Below are 14,613 nucleotides of genomic sequence, written 5' to 3' on the forward strand. Positions count from 1 at the left end.
GAGGGGACCTTAAAGCTCATGGAGCTCTGACTGCTGTGCCGTGGGCTGCCCCAGCTCAGGCTGCCCAGCCCAGGGCCCATCCACGGCCTCAGCATCTCCAGCCATGGGGCAGCACCGCTCTGGGCAGTGCCAGGGCCTCACTGCCCTGAGTACAGCATTTCTCCCCCACATCCAGCCCTCAGCCCTCTTCTAGTTGAAAGCAATTCTCCCTTGCTCTGTCAATGCAGTTAAACATATATGAATATGAACTTCATGAACACATGGCGTGCTTCGGTGTGCTGGTTTTAATGAGTAACACTATAGAGTATCAGAGCTGTCAGAGGTGTTGAGCGGAAAGATGGGAGAGAAATCACTGCCCTCCTTCCCTAAGCTCTGCACTATTAAAACACGTATGGAGTAGAGCTGAACTCTATCCCTCCTCTTGCAGTAGGAGCCAACAGCTGTTTGTACTTCCATCCTCTGATAATGGCAATGAAACATTTCCCCGCTTTTGTAATGATAACTTCAAGAGCAGCATCAAACACAGCGTGTTGGACACCCTTGTCTGCTTTGATGGATCCCGTGCGCAAGTGAGTTACCTCAGTCCTCAGCTCTGCAGGACTGTGAGACACTGCGAGGGTCGCTCCGGTCTCTGTGTCCCCACCGTCCGGGGCCGTGCCACTGCCACAAGCTGCTGCAGGTGGGCTGTGCTGGAGGAGGGCTGCCTGCCTGGAAGCTGGGCTGCCAGCCCTGAGGTTATCTCCTTATGCTTCTCCTGGGAGAGCCCAGGGCTGTGCTGGTGGGGACACAGCCCCGGAACAGCCCTGGCTTTTGGTTCAGCTCCTCACTGCATTCCCTGACACTGCCTGTCACCTTTGAGGTGCCTTGGAAGTGTTTTGCTGGAAGCCGCTTGGACTCAGTGTGTCCTCTTTGGAGCCCATTTTGGATCTGGCTGAAAGCTTTCGGATCTTTATCACTTATGATTGCTTTGCACGTACTTGAAACACAGCATGAAAACTAACCAAAGATGGATGTAGCAAGAAGCAAAAAACAAAGATTTTTCTGGATTTAGGGATTGCTGCAGGTGTTGTTGGAATCCCTCCGTCAGTCCCTGCGTACATCAGTCGGTCAGTTCAGACCTCCCCTGTTTCTCTTATTTACCAGTTAGTGCTGTGCTGGCCATGGTGGTAACTGGCATTTCAGGTAAGCTGTAACAGAAGACATCTGCAGGCTGCTGAGGGGCATGCCTTCAGTTCAGATGAAAATGTTGAGTTTCACAGCATCGCGTTCTGGTTGCTGTTCACATGAATGTATTTCAGAGCAGGAACAAGTTGTTTACAGTTTAGGTTTTACTGAAGAGTATCTTTACAGAGTCACAGAACGTTGGGGCAGGAAAAGAGCCCAGCCCCATCCACATCCACTGACCATGCCCAGCAGGCACCTCCACCTATCCATTAATATCCTAATCCAGGTATTGTCCCACATCACTTTTACACTCTTATAAAGAGTGGGAAAATGCTTTTGAGAAAGGGATCTGACCGTCCGGTTCTGTGGCACTGCAGATAAGGGATTTTGACATTAGGAATAAGGTAAAAAGTTTGCAGCCTGGGCTGAAGTGATGGTAGATAACTCCATCTGCAGTTGCCATATATAGTCATACAAGGAAAAGTCTGCACAAATCCTCCAGACGTTTATGGACTTCTCTGATTCATCTGTCAGAGCCAAACAGCTCCAGCCAAGAGATAGGGAATTTGTGAAACCGCACCGCGTCCCCGCGCTGCTGCAGCCCGGAGGAGTTAAGGGGGAGAGGAGGAGGAGCAGGAGGGAGGACGGCGCTCCGAAGGCTCTGCTTTTGGTGGGAGGTTCAAGAAGATGAGTTAACATTCTGGAGCTCTTAAAAACATAAAAAAAAAATTAAAAACAACACAGAAAAGCCCTTGAATTCATTTCCGTTGCTATAACCAAAAGGCAGCTCTCTAAATTTAGCAGTCTCCTATAGACACTCGGCTTGTGCTAGCAACAGTAAAACTGTTTTTCCTTAAGTGCAATTTGTCACCTCCCCCTTCTAAGTTAGGAGAAGATAAGCTTGTATTAATTCTGTTGATTTATTATTACACAAGTGTGTCTCATGTTAATCTGTTACTGAGTTCATTGTGATTCAGCGCTGGGCTCGCATGCCTTCTGCGATGGAAAAACAGCGCTCAGAACGGCACTCACTCAGCTCTGTCTCTTTTTTAAATCTTCGATCCTCTGCATTTCTTCCCCCAGACCTCTTCCCCCCCTCCAGCGCCCCGGAGCAGTGCGGTTCACTGTTTGAATTCGGGCACTGCTCCCAGCATAGACCATCTATTCCAGCACGAGGAGATGCTGCTGCCCCAGAGTGCTCCATGTGGGTTTTTATTTCTCAGGTTCAGCTAACTAAATGCACTGAGGAAGGCTGCAGTGAGATTTTGCTTTCTTTCGTGTGGATGATTCATTTATCTCTGCTGTGTGCTACCACAGCACATGCGCTGCGGGCAGAGCGGTTCAGCAGGAACATGGCTGGGAAGCACCACGGGAGCAAAAGTTTGTTTTCTCCTCAGTTGCTTCATTTACAGAAGCGACACGAAGAGATCTGCGCCGTATTTCGCTTTTATTGAGGTCAGGGGGATGACGGATGGACTTTGGGGGGTTTTAGCAGGCATGCTGAATTAGATGTGGTAAATCACAGCGTCGCAGAATGGTTTGAGTTGGAGGGGACCCCCAGAGGTCACCTGGGCCCACTGCCTGCAGTGCACAGCAGCAGCCCCGGCCCAAAAGCTCTGATGCTTCCATTGCAGTCATGGGAGAAGGGGATCTGTGACGATACACATCAGTACGTGTAGCTGATTACTTGCAGGTGAGCTGGTGATTAAGAGCACGGTCTGTGTGATAAGTAACGGTAAGCAGAAGGGAAGCTGTGCAATATCTGATGTCCCTCCAGCACACAGCCTGGCCCTGACTCACCTGTGGTCGGCCCGGATCTGGGAGGAGAAAAGCTCTTCCCTTCTTTTAACATTTAACACGGAATTATTATCCTTCCAAACTTATCCTGTCTTTAAAGCAGCGTACTTACTTTTGGGAAGTTTGTCCACTCTCCCTCACAGCAATTTTGGGACTGCAGACCCCCGGGGTGAGGCTGGAGGGCTCTGAGCACCGTGGAGCTGTGGGTGTCCCTGTGCACTGCAGGACCAGGTGGCTTCGGGGGCCCCTTCCAACCAAACCACTCTGTGACCATGAGTTGTCATCCCAGACCATGAAGGCTTTTAGTGGGCGCACCCTCCCTCCCCACGCTGGCACAGCGGGCTCAGGCTTCCACCCGTAGCTCAGGTTGGATGTGCTGATTCACACACAGCTCTGCTGGTGGTGGAGGGAAGGTGGAAAAGTACGGGCGCAATTATGGTTTCACGTTAAATAGTCCTCGTTTAAATCTGCTGTGTGAAGCATTAGGCCGCGTTTGAACTGGTGTTGTTAATTGGACCACAGCACTCGTAGGTGCCTCTTCTGCAGAGTCACGGCCCATGTCATTAGCTTCTCATTAGGCACGTTAATTTTTTAAGACTCATAATAATGACCTTTTTTCAGACGCTCCCCATTTTACACCGAGGTTTTAGTGATCAGCCTTTCATCTGCTTGGAATTGGCTCTTTCCAGCGCTCTCCTACCTGAGTCATTTTTGTTTGAATGATCTTTTTTGTTTCCTAGCAACTCCAGTTTTAAAGTTCCGAATTGTTTCTGTTCAGTGTCTTTTGTAGCCAGTGTTAACTGGCTGGTTTACAAATGGCGGCGAGGTTTCAGCATGGCTCTGTGCATTCGTTTGTGAAGTCAGGTTAAAAAAGAATATCTTTTTATGTTCTATACGGTCTGTGTGTGTAGAGACAGACGTACACGTATATATGGGTGCAACAGTTCTCCTTCTGCACAGCTGATTCTTTAAACAGTTGTGAAGGTAGGCGGTCTGTTTATACGTGTCTGCATAAGCCCAGGATAAACTTGTTAGCTTTGGGTTTATTTGAGCTTGGAAGAAGCTGGAAGAAGATTCCATTAGGACGTGCTCAAGTGAGCAGTGCACTGAGAGCAGAGTGCCGCAGCAGGGACGCCTCCGCCGCTCACGCCCAGCAGGAGCAGGTCTGCCTCCAGCAGCACACCGGGCTGCAGGACGAGCCCATCCTGGGTCACTGTGCTTACTGGGAGCTTCGGAGGGCAGGAGGGCATTTCCACAAGCACTCAGCTGTCAGGCTCACGGTTCCGCAGGTCTGAGGAGCCCAGCAGCCATCCTGCCTCATTTCGGGGCATCTCCTCCCGCCTGAACCCCGCAGTGTGTGCCCTGCTTCCTAACGTCCCCGCGGCGTGAGCGTCTCCCGCTGAATCACAGCTCATGTGCTCTCTCTGCTCTCCTTCCTTGCAGTCGCAGCCCTTCACAAATGGAATATTTTTTCACTTCGTGCTGGGTGGGTCCGTACGCTGAAAAATAGGTCAAGAACAGTAATCTAAATCTACTGCTAATAAATAATTAAAGCTAATGGAATTTGCACAAGATCTGGGAGCTGAAATATTTCAGAACGCTGTGGTGTACATTCAGTGACTGTAAATTGAGATTTTTTATTTATCGTTGCGCTGTGTTGAAACGTATCTATAAATGTCACTTAGAAAAGCACATTTTTTGGTGCAGGGAAATACCGGCACGTCAGGATATTCCAATAGCTGAAAAGTAGTAGGAAATCGTTAGCATCGTGATTCATTCCTTAATGATCAGATTTCAAGTAAATACTTTAGCACCCTTAAGCAATAAGAGCTTTTGTATCTCATTAAATCGTAGTTGAACTTGAGCAATAAATGGTTTGCTCGTATGATTTAATTTGTCTTATATTTTAGGAATTAAATAAGTCATCTGAGCTGCGGCACGGCGCCTGTTCGGACAGCTGCCTGGGACGCTGGTTTCAGAGCAACACTACGTGAAACCAATCAGAGATAAAGCCTTGTCTCCCACAGTGCTCCTCTGTGCATGCAGATGGAGGATCTGGAGATGGTGTATTTCTTTGCAGCCCACCGTGTCCCAGCAGTGGTGGGACGGCACGCTGCCCATTGGGAGAGGGGCTGACATGAGGGCTCCTCCCAGGGCAGTGCCCTTCCTTCTCTCTGTGTGGATTGGACGGATCCGTGCAGCCCCACGCAGCCAATCTGTATGGGGTGTCACGCTGGGCTGCTGGTTTTGCACTGCTTGGTTGGTTGGTTGACCGTCACTTCGCAGCTCACACAGGAGATGCCCAGAGTTGGGTGCTCAGCATCTCTGGGCTTGAGTTCCTCGTTCCGTGTGGGCTGATGAGGAGGAAATGCCACGGGGTGGGATGTGGCAGAGCGGGCACCTGGCTGGTGACAGGGCAGCTCAGAGGGAGGTGCTGACAGCTGAGCTAATGGTGTCACCAGTGCTGCCAGCAGGCTGTGGCTCACATCTGCCATTCCCAGCACAGCTGGCAGCCCCTGTGGCTCTTGGTGTGGCGATACATGGAACAGATTGTGTGAAATGTGGTGCAGAGACACAGGAAACGGTGTTTGCCCGTTTCTTTTGGTTTGTTTTTGTTTTACAGCAGCATGAGAGTTGTGCAGATGATGAAGGTGCATGCAGGTCGAGCTCAGCTTCCTGCAGTGCTTTATCAAACCAGGGTCAGAGGGCTCTTGTTGTGACATTCAGAGATAAGCGTTTGGGAAGTAAATGAGATCGAGAGTCTGAGGGGAGATCAGAAGATGCTGCACAGCTTCAGACCTCCAGTAAATTACCAGCATGGCATTAGTACCCCGACCACCGATGTGTCCTTTGTACTGCACTGTGTACTAAGATAGAGAGAGAAATAATGCAGTTGTCTGAAAGATGAGTTTGTCACCCAGGTTTTTCCCATAGATTTATTCTTGGCTTATTTTCCACAGTTATTTTTAATGCGAATGGAAAGGGAGTTAATAATCCCTGGGATTCGGATTGTGGCTGCTTAATCAAAATATTAACCAGTTGTTGGTGCTCCCAGAAAGAGGAGAAGGCTGCATTCGCTTCCAGCTCTCCGATTTGATTTGGATAACGATACAGCATCCTAATTCATCGTCTCTGCTTCACATATCGGGTTTGTCTGTGATAGAGCCTTGTTCAGAAAACCACTCCATCCCAATACATCATCACAGAGAGGGAGACCGAGCACGCTCAGGCAGCATGGAAGAACAGGCGGATGGTGCGATCGTATCGGAGCCCTCGGATGTGTCAGTGCGTTGCGCTGATAAATTATCACTGGTTTTCATGTTCAGTTGCATGTACCCTTGGAGCTGCTGTGCTTGGAGGCACTGCTCTGCAGGCTGCTCGTGAGGGCTGGAGCCGGGCACCTCCTGTTTTGGTCACAGCCCAGGCACTAAAGGCCACCACACTGAAACAGATGTGGAATCGCACGGTGTCCTTGCTAACCAGCCCTGCCTGTTCCCCCTGGCCCAAACTTCACGTCTTTCTTTCTGTTCAGTTTAGTGAAAAAGAAGGTAACCTTCTATTCTATCCTATGTCAGTGTCAGATTTCGAGACCATGTCCGACTTGGAATTTTTCCAAGCTGACAAAAAGAAATTGCACCAGCACAGTGTGCACTGGTGACTCATGGCATTCATGATCCTGACTTCTGCCTGTTTATTTATCTGTACTTCCCTTCGGTTGCGAGCTGTCTGACGCTTGGATGCTGCTGAGCTGTGGGAGGAATTAGAAAAGCACCTTTAGGTGCTCCAGGGGAGCGAGGAGGAGCGGGGGGACAAGCAGGGCACAGGGACTGTGTGTTCCTTGGCTGTGCTGTCTGCCCAGCAACCTGTGGTCATCCTAGTGAACCTGGCTGGGGGCTGTGCCATCCACAAAGGCAGGTGGGATGGGTGCCCACGTGTACGCCCGTGCTTTGGCACGCTTTGTATTTCAGTGTGCATGAAGATTTTGGCCCCGAATGCAAGGATTTATTTTGCCGCTGATGGTTTTGTGTTTTCTTCGATGTCATCAGGCTCCAAGGAAAGCACGTTACCAAACGGGCAAAGCCTCCTGCTCTCCCGTGTGGGCAGCAGATGGGAAAAGCTGCTCAACCTGGCAGCCTGCTGTGGTGCACACTATGGCACGTACCCTTGTTCTGTCCCAAAATGGACGATGGAAAACATCAGGAGACGTTTAGGTGTAAAAACAGAAGCATTTATAGGTTTGGTACGGAAGAATGAGCTTATAAAGCTGTGACATTATCCTCAGCTTGATGGGGATTAGCTGTGCGCTAGTGCAGCAATCAGGAAAGAAGTGAAATTTGGCCAATCATTTGTCTTTGATAGCTTCATTTGCGTTTGGCCCCCTAAGCCATCTCTCAGGGAGTGCGAGAGCTCCCAATTCTCCAGCTCTCTCTGCCACTTGTCATTTAAATGACAACAACCACTTCTCTAAAAGCCTGCTTTTCCTTCAGCAAATCAGACTGAACCCGGTGCTGAGGGTGTTTTGGTGTGTGCTTCGCTGTCCGACTTGCTGCGTGACTCTAGATGTAAGCGTGACTCTAGATGTAAGCGCGTTATTGCATCGGAACAGAGAACATCCCAACTTTTTCTGGTGACCTACTTTCGTGATGGGGCCACCCGTCCTGGGTTACCAGCCTCAGGGCTGCCCTGCTGGAGCCGTGCAGCACCAGGGCCTCGGGTTGTGCCTCCTGCACTTTCCTTCTGGCTGTAATGTGCTGTGGAGTTACTGCTTGTGCCTCAGCAGTGCAGTATGATGGCAGAAGTGGAGTCACAGTCTCAGACAATGGTTGGGTTGGAAGGGACCTCACAGCCCCCCCGCTATAACCCTGCCATGGGCTGGGTGCCCCCCAGCTCAGGCTGTCCAGGGCCCATCCGTGGCCTTGGGCATCTCCAGCAGTGGGGCACCCACATTTCTGAGCCAGGGCCCTCTGAGTTAAGAATTTCCCCCGTAGTCTAACCTAAATCTCTCATCTTTTAGTTTAAAGCCATTCCCCCTTTTTCTGTCACTACGGGTCTGTGTGAGAAGCAGGAGCCATTTCTTGTCTGCGTGTGAGCAGTGGAGAGGGTCCTCTGCAGAGACACAGGACTTCATTCTGCTGGCATGCACATAATGGTGTTTCTGAGAATTCATAAGAAAAGGAGACCTGAGCCAGCTGAAAAGTGGGGCCCCTGAGAATTTTATAGTAGAAGTACTTCTGTTGTCCTTCTTGTCTTGGTTGCGGAGTAAAACTATGCTAGAAACTCAGGATGTTTCTATAGGCAGTATTTGAACAAATTTAGCAGTACAACGTGTTGTAATTCTAAAGAAGAAATACTCGAGTTAGAGAGAAACCAACAAACAAAACTCTCATCTTCAGTGTGGCTGTCTCCTGTTCGGTGATGGCTGAAGTCAGAGCAATCTCAAGAGAATAACAAATAAATCAGGCCTTGTACAAGATGACAGCACTCCTAGCTGGACTGCTGGTCCAGTCATGCTTCTTTTTAAGCCTGGCTTCCATTTGTGGGAATTTCATCAGCATAAGTTCAGAGGTGTAGCTGCTGTGTAGGTAGATAGAGGCATTTGCTTCTAATCGTCTTAGTGCTTCAGCTGAATGATGAGATTGAGACGTTCAGTGCTTACCTAACATCAGTAGTTTCATTAATTAATACTATCACAACAGATAGAGGTATGTGTCAGGCTGGAAATGCAGACTTGTTCAAACTTAATTTTAGATGTACTTCTGCTTTAATCAAAGCTCCCACAAAATGCAACCACGACTCAAGTAGTATTCCAGACCTGAAAGTAGGGAAAACTTGACAATGACACATCCTTTCACATTTGTCTGATGGAATGTTTTGCTTCTGTCTTCTAGGACCTGCGCAAACAGGTAGCTCCGTTACTGAAGAGTTTCCAGGGAGAGGTAAGAGCTTCTGCTTCTCTTGGTGCTTTCATTTTTGCTCCACGTGGTCAGTGTGCCCACAGCCTGTCATCATGCCCAGGGCAGGATGGGAGCTGTCAGCAGGGAGCATTGCAGAGGTTCCGCTTCCCTGTGTGCTGGCATGTGTGTGATACGTTGCATTTGTGCTGGACAAGCTGAACTCACCCAGTCCTGCATTTAGCACTGAAAGCAAGCTTCCTGCGGTGAGCCCGGTGCGCGCGCTCGCTTGGTGTGCCTCGGTGACCTGGTGGTTTGAATGCTCAATGAACTCAGTGTGACAGATGTGTGCAAAACTGTGAAGATGCTGCAAACTGTTCCAGCTGTATTTTAGAGGGCTTGTTGGAAAACTTGAAGTTGGCAGGTGTTGGATGGAAGACCACCACAGAGTGCTAAGAGCTCCAGGGCTGGCTCATTCCTTGGTGTCTCTTCACACCGCCCCATGAGAAGTGCATGATCAGAGCCATCACAGCTTTCAGAGCCAACGGGTGTTATTTTGAAGGGTTTCTGTAGGAAGAGGCAGCTGAGCCAGGTATCAGGTATTTTATCTGGAGCACTCAATACATGAAGGCTGGATGGGGGCTGCTGGACCATGCCATGATGCAATTTGCAAGTTCATTTTCTCTTTATCAGTGCCTGGGTGTGGTGGGGTTAGGGTTCACTCATGCTTTGTGGTCTGCTGTAGAGCTCTGCTTTCAAAGTGAGCCCTGTCAGAGCAGCAGCACAGGCTTTGTCTGTCTGCAATAAGTTGTTAGCTGATCTTGTGCCGTTGCAGTTCCCATCAGCACACAGAGAAATTCAGGAGCATGTTTTCAGAAATCTGCATAGAGAATTAAGTACACAACTCCTATTATCTGTAATGAGGGTTGCATTTCTGATTGCTTGCATATCCTGATAAATATGTATCCCAAATAAGCAGCAATTTCTCATCTTAAAAGCAGCATGGAATTCTTAGTTTACTCTCCGATTTCCCAAGTACTGCTATAAATAAATAAATAAGTAGAACAACTTTGTCCTTGATATATCTAATAGCAATTTGTGAGAACAAAGGATGACTTGTGTGAGTCCATTTGCCAGTAGAAATTTACACTTCAAAATTGCTCCAAGTGAGTTGCTGCGCTCTTAAAACCTTTTCACTCTAGTTTCAAGCTTGCAAAGCACTGACTGAAGTGTATGTATGCTTTCAGCACTGTTCTTTAATGAAGGGTATGTCTGAGGATCAAGTAAGAACCATAAATCCAAGTTGTGCTAAAGTGAAGGAGTATCCTGCCATTAGATTTTGCCTGTTGGAGCCCTTGCTGTGGCTCATACACACTCTTCCTGCATAGGTATCTGCTTCACTCATGTTTATGAAGTTCATGTTGGTATAAATTTAGTCTCATAAAGTCTAAGAATAAGATTTGTTGGTAGAAATCCCCTCTTACTGAAGTGAAGCACAAATACATGACAAAATTGTGCTGATGAATCTCTTACCCAGAGATTGCAGTTTCCCTAATCTGTACAGGGTTTCAGAAACCTGACAGAACTGAACTGATGGTGTTTGGTATCTGTTGTTAAGGATTTCTGAGGGCTGATGAGCTGAATGCTCCAGGTGGGCCAAGAAGAGGTTCCGTTCAGCATGTAGGCTTCTCTCCATTTCAGATCCATTGGAGACAGCTTGACTTACACTGTAAAATTATCACTGTACCACAGAAGGGAAGTGGCTTTTGCAAATCCCATGTGGGATCCCATGTTTTCTGCAGCCTCTGGGTACTGGGGGAGATCCAGATGAGAATGTGCAGTTCTGCAATGATCAGAGGCACACATGCAGCTTCACATGGCTGCTGCTGTGTCTGCCTCCCCAGCTCCTGCCTCACCTCCGTGCTGCTGCTTCAGCAAGCCCTCAGGAGCATGTTTTCTTTTTTGCCCTTCTTGCTGGGGTTGTTTTCTGCCAGGTTGGTGGCTGATGCACGTCGCTGCAGGCTGTGCTGGATGGGGAGCAGCAGAAGAGCAGAGCTGAGGGTGGGAGGTGCAGCTGGGCCAGCACAGGTTGACTTAAACTGCCCTTGAACTGTACCCTCACGTGCACAGTGTGACTTGGAGGGGCTGCCTTAAGCTCATGTATTTGAATATTCTCCCAAGAATGCTGTATGGGACATCTGCTTGTGAACCAGTGGCTCGTTCACTTTTTGAGATGAGTGCACCAGTCACTTGAGCCAGTTTTGCTTCTCAGCTTGGAGGTGGATATTGACACCTCACTACCCCCACTCTTTATTTTCCTTTTGTATAATACGAATTCGTAGGTTAAAAAAAACCCCAACCCCCAAACCAGAACATTCTGTGTTCTGTGGATATCAAGCAGTAGAAGGGGCAGATGAAAACAGTTCCAGTTATCCAATACGCAGTTTCCATGAGCTGTTGGAGATAGCTCATTTTGTGTCGATCTTGGTGCTTTAAGGAAGCGTGGATTTTTTATGATGGTGGTTGAAGTAAAAGCATTAGGAAATGAAATCTAAGCCACCACATGTTAAATCTCACGTTTGCTTGCTTATCGTTCACCTGAGGATGCATCTTAGTCATGGCTCGTCACACTGTGCTGGGCTAAACGCGAGGCAGAGTCGGAGGTTTCAGGGCTTTATCATTCAATCATAAAATCATTATGTGTCATTTCCAAGTGGGCACGGCACTCCCTCCAGCAGCCCCCAGCTGAGCTGTGGTCCTGCCCACCAGGCCGTTCTGTGTCGTCATGCTTACGGGAGTGGACGAAATCTTACAAATAAAACTTCACGTTCTTGGGCTGTGCGCGTTTACAGAACTGACGTGGTGGCACGGAAATAAAATGTCTGAATCCGTATTTGTGAAGTCATCAAATAGATATTTTAAGGCTGGGAAAGGATTTCCTGAGGTCATTAGCATTCTTTTCATGTGGCACAGCAGTAGTGTCCAACAGTAATGCAGTAATCCCTCATTTGGAGAACCCTTTAAGGCACGGGCTCCAAATAACGCTTCGTTTCTATAAAATCCATCTCTCAGATTCTTCTTCCTCAGAGCGCTGCCGTTCTGATGAGGCCACTCCGGCTCCCCACTTAGCTGAATTGCTCTTTAAACTATTAATTTGGTCAGCAGAGTAATTTAATAATTTTCCATATGCAGACAACAGAAGCTGGAAGTCTGTTTGGTGTGCTGGAACTACTAATCACGCCTTTGAAGCAGCGCTGTAATAATGCATGTGCCTACAGAACTTCAGGCGTACTTTCCTTCTGTGTTTTCCAAGGAGTGTTCCTCGGCTGATATTCACCCCCTTTAATTTCCTTATGTTAAGTTTACAGAGCTAATTAATACAATTTCTTTCCTGTAGGTTCGCTCCATGATGGCTCAATTAGAGTAGCTGTAGAACTGTGGTTCAATATTCAGGCCAGCTTCATAATTGAAAACACATTTTCTTCTCAAAAGCTGCAGCTGGTTTGGTTCTGCTCATGCAGAAAAGGATATAACCTTGCATAACATAGGAAATGAACGGTTGAGAGAGAAGCCAAATTCAATTTCAGTCAGATATTTTGAGGATAAGTCGGTGATCTATGGAAGCAAGGGAATGAAAAGTGTGTGTATGTGGAAAGCAGCGTATTCAGCACTCTATTAATCACGGCTAGCCTGGGTGCTGTTGTGTGCTGTTGCGTTAGCGCTGATTCGAGTACAGAGGCTGGAGAGCAGCCAAGCACTCCAGAAGTTAACCTCTTAAAGACCCTGAGCTGCTTTCTGTTGAATAAATGTAATTTTGTGGTCAGAAATAAATGCTTGTGATGTAGCAGGAGCTTTGAAAACAACAGCGTGGCAAAGCTATTACAAATTGCTCCGTGTTGTGGAAGTCAACAGCACACATCAAAATTCAGAGCTCGCGTCGAGGCGATCCCGGCACAGCCATGAACGTCCCATTAAGCCAAGCCGTGTAACAAAATGGAGTCAGTCTGGTATTTTTGGTGCTAATTGTTATCTTCCTGGGACAGATCTCAGCAGCAGGGATAACAGGCCGAGCCCCAAGCCTAACAGACTCCAGCCAGACACACCAGGCACCGTTCTGAAGCTCTTGCAGGTTCATCTCCATCCCGTCTGGTGTGCAAAGTCCTACAGAAACAGGCATCGCTCCTGGGGTAACTTTGTGGAGGGGATCAACCCAAATCCTCTTATTTTTATGTAATTGACAATGTGCTGAAATTCCTGTTGGCAGCTGGTGGGCTGTCTATATTAAGGCTTGCTGTGCCACTGCCACGCGTTTGGGTGAAATGCTAACAGTGGTGGGAAACTATTTATGCAAAATTCATATAGGCAGCACTGTTTCAGTTCACAGTGTCAGAAGTATCTTCTCCTCCCCTTAAAAAAAGAGAGATTGAAGTGTGCTGGAAGGAATGGGGATGGGGGGGCTGCGCAGGGCCGGATTCTGACGAGCACCGTCAGTATCCAGTCCCTGCTTCTCCAAGTGCAGAATTATTCCTGTATCTACTGCAGAATTACTGCAAGGCTCTGTACAAGGCAGTGCCTGGTTTTGCTTTGCTGTAGTACAGCGGTAGTGATTTTTAATAGCCCATCCCACTATGATGAACGTGAGCAAAAGATTGCACGTTGGTATTCACATGCAGGTGGATTTTGCACAGAGGCAGTCAGTGAGCTCATTGTTGCAAGGACTCCGCTGCCCTCATTTTTAAAATACTTCAGAGAAAGGTTTGGGGCATCCATGAGAGAGAAAAGCAATTGCAGCACCCAGGTCACTGCTGCAGAGGCAGGAGAAGGCTGATGGGCAGTGGAAAGCTCCTGCTCCTATTCCTGCTCCTCCTGGTGTAAAGCTGGAGGTGAAGCAGGGTGGCACTGGCTGTCACGGTGTCCTCCTTACTCCCGTCACTTTTTGCTGTACCACGAGCTGAGTTTTGGTGTGCCCTTCCCTGGCCAGGTGTCCTGCATGCTGCCCTGTGCTTACACAGAGCTTGGAGGATGGAAGTCACTGCCCTGGGGGACGTGTCCCCAGGAGCTGCTGCCTGTTCATGCTGAGAGTGCTCAGCATCCCCTGGTGAGTGCCACACATCCTTCAGACACAGCTGCTTTTGTTGCCTTGCCATGGAAGAGCTGACCTGCTGTCATACTCACCTGCAGAGTGTTTTCTCTGCTTCCTTACTTCATGACATTTTTGACTTTTTTTAGCACTTTGACCCCAATTTGCCACCCACACCTCGACACGGGTTTCACACCATGCCCAGCCCATGCCAGCACAGGACTGCCGCTGGCAGTGTCCTCACCCCTGCCCCATTACCCACCTCCTCCCTTATGCTGAGTCTAGCAAATGTATGGGATGAGTCAGTTCAGTTCGCCAACATGATGGAAAATAAATCTTCTCTCCTCCGTTGCTTAGTTTTCCATTGAGTCAGTGAGCTGAATCACGCTTCGGCGCTTCTGCGATGGCTGGGTCTGATGCAGGAGGAGCTGGTGGCCCGAGGCAGGAGGGAGCCGAGCTGCTCCCTTCGTGCCTGCCCTGGGATGGGTGAGGAGCAGAGTGAGAGTGTAAACTGAGAAACGCTGCTCAGAAATGCAGAGAGAAGCGTGGAGGAAGGCATGCAGGTTGTGGAAGGATGCAGGGGAGGTTGAGCAGTAATCGCAGACCCACCGCTGCAGGAATCTGAAGGCAGGGCGGCAGATAGGAAAGGCTGTTGAAACAGAGCTGTCATTCAGCTGTCAA

General features: G+C 48.6%; 1 protein-coding gene across 6 annotated transcripts in view; it reads left to right on the top strand.

Moving 5' to 3' along the window:
* Positions 1-14,613, top strand: part of CUX1 (cut like homeobox 1) — a 231,469-nt gene that overhangs the window by 75,881 nt on the left and 140,975 nt on the right. For all 6 annotated transcript variants that reach the window (XM_065731733.1, XM_065731728.1, XM_065731729.1 and 3 more), the window contains exon 3: positions 8,850-8,897. In XM_065731733.1, the coding sequence (XP_065587805.1) occupies positions 8,850-8,897 (48 nt within the window). The remainder of the gene's footprint in view (positions 1-8,849; positions 8,898-14,613) is intronic.

The sequence above is a fragment of the Cyrtonyx montezumae genome, unplaced genomic scaffold (genome assembly GCF_038088225.1).
Source record: "Cyrtonyx montezumae isolate F1298 unplaced genomic scaffold, pur_monq_1.0 scaffold_15, whole genome shotgun sequence".
NCBI lineage: Eukaryota > Metazoa > Chordata > Aves > Galliformes > Odontophoridae > Cyrtonyx > Cyrtonyx montezumae.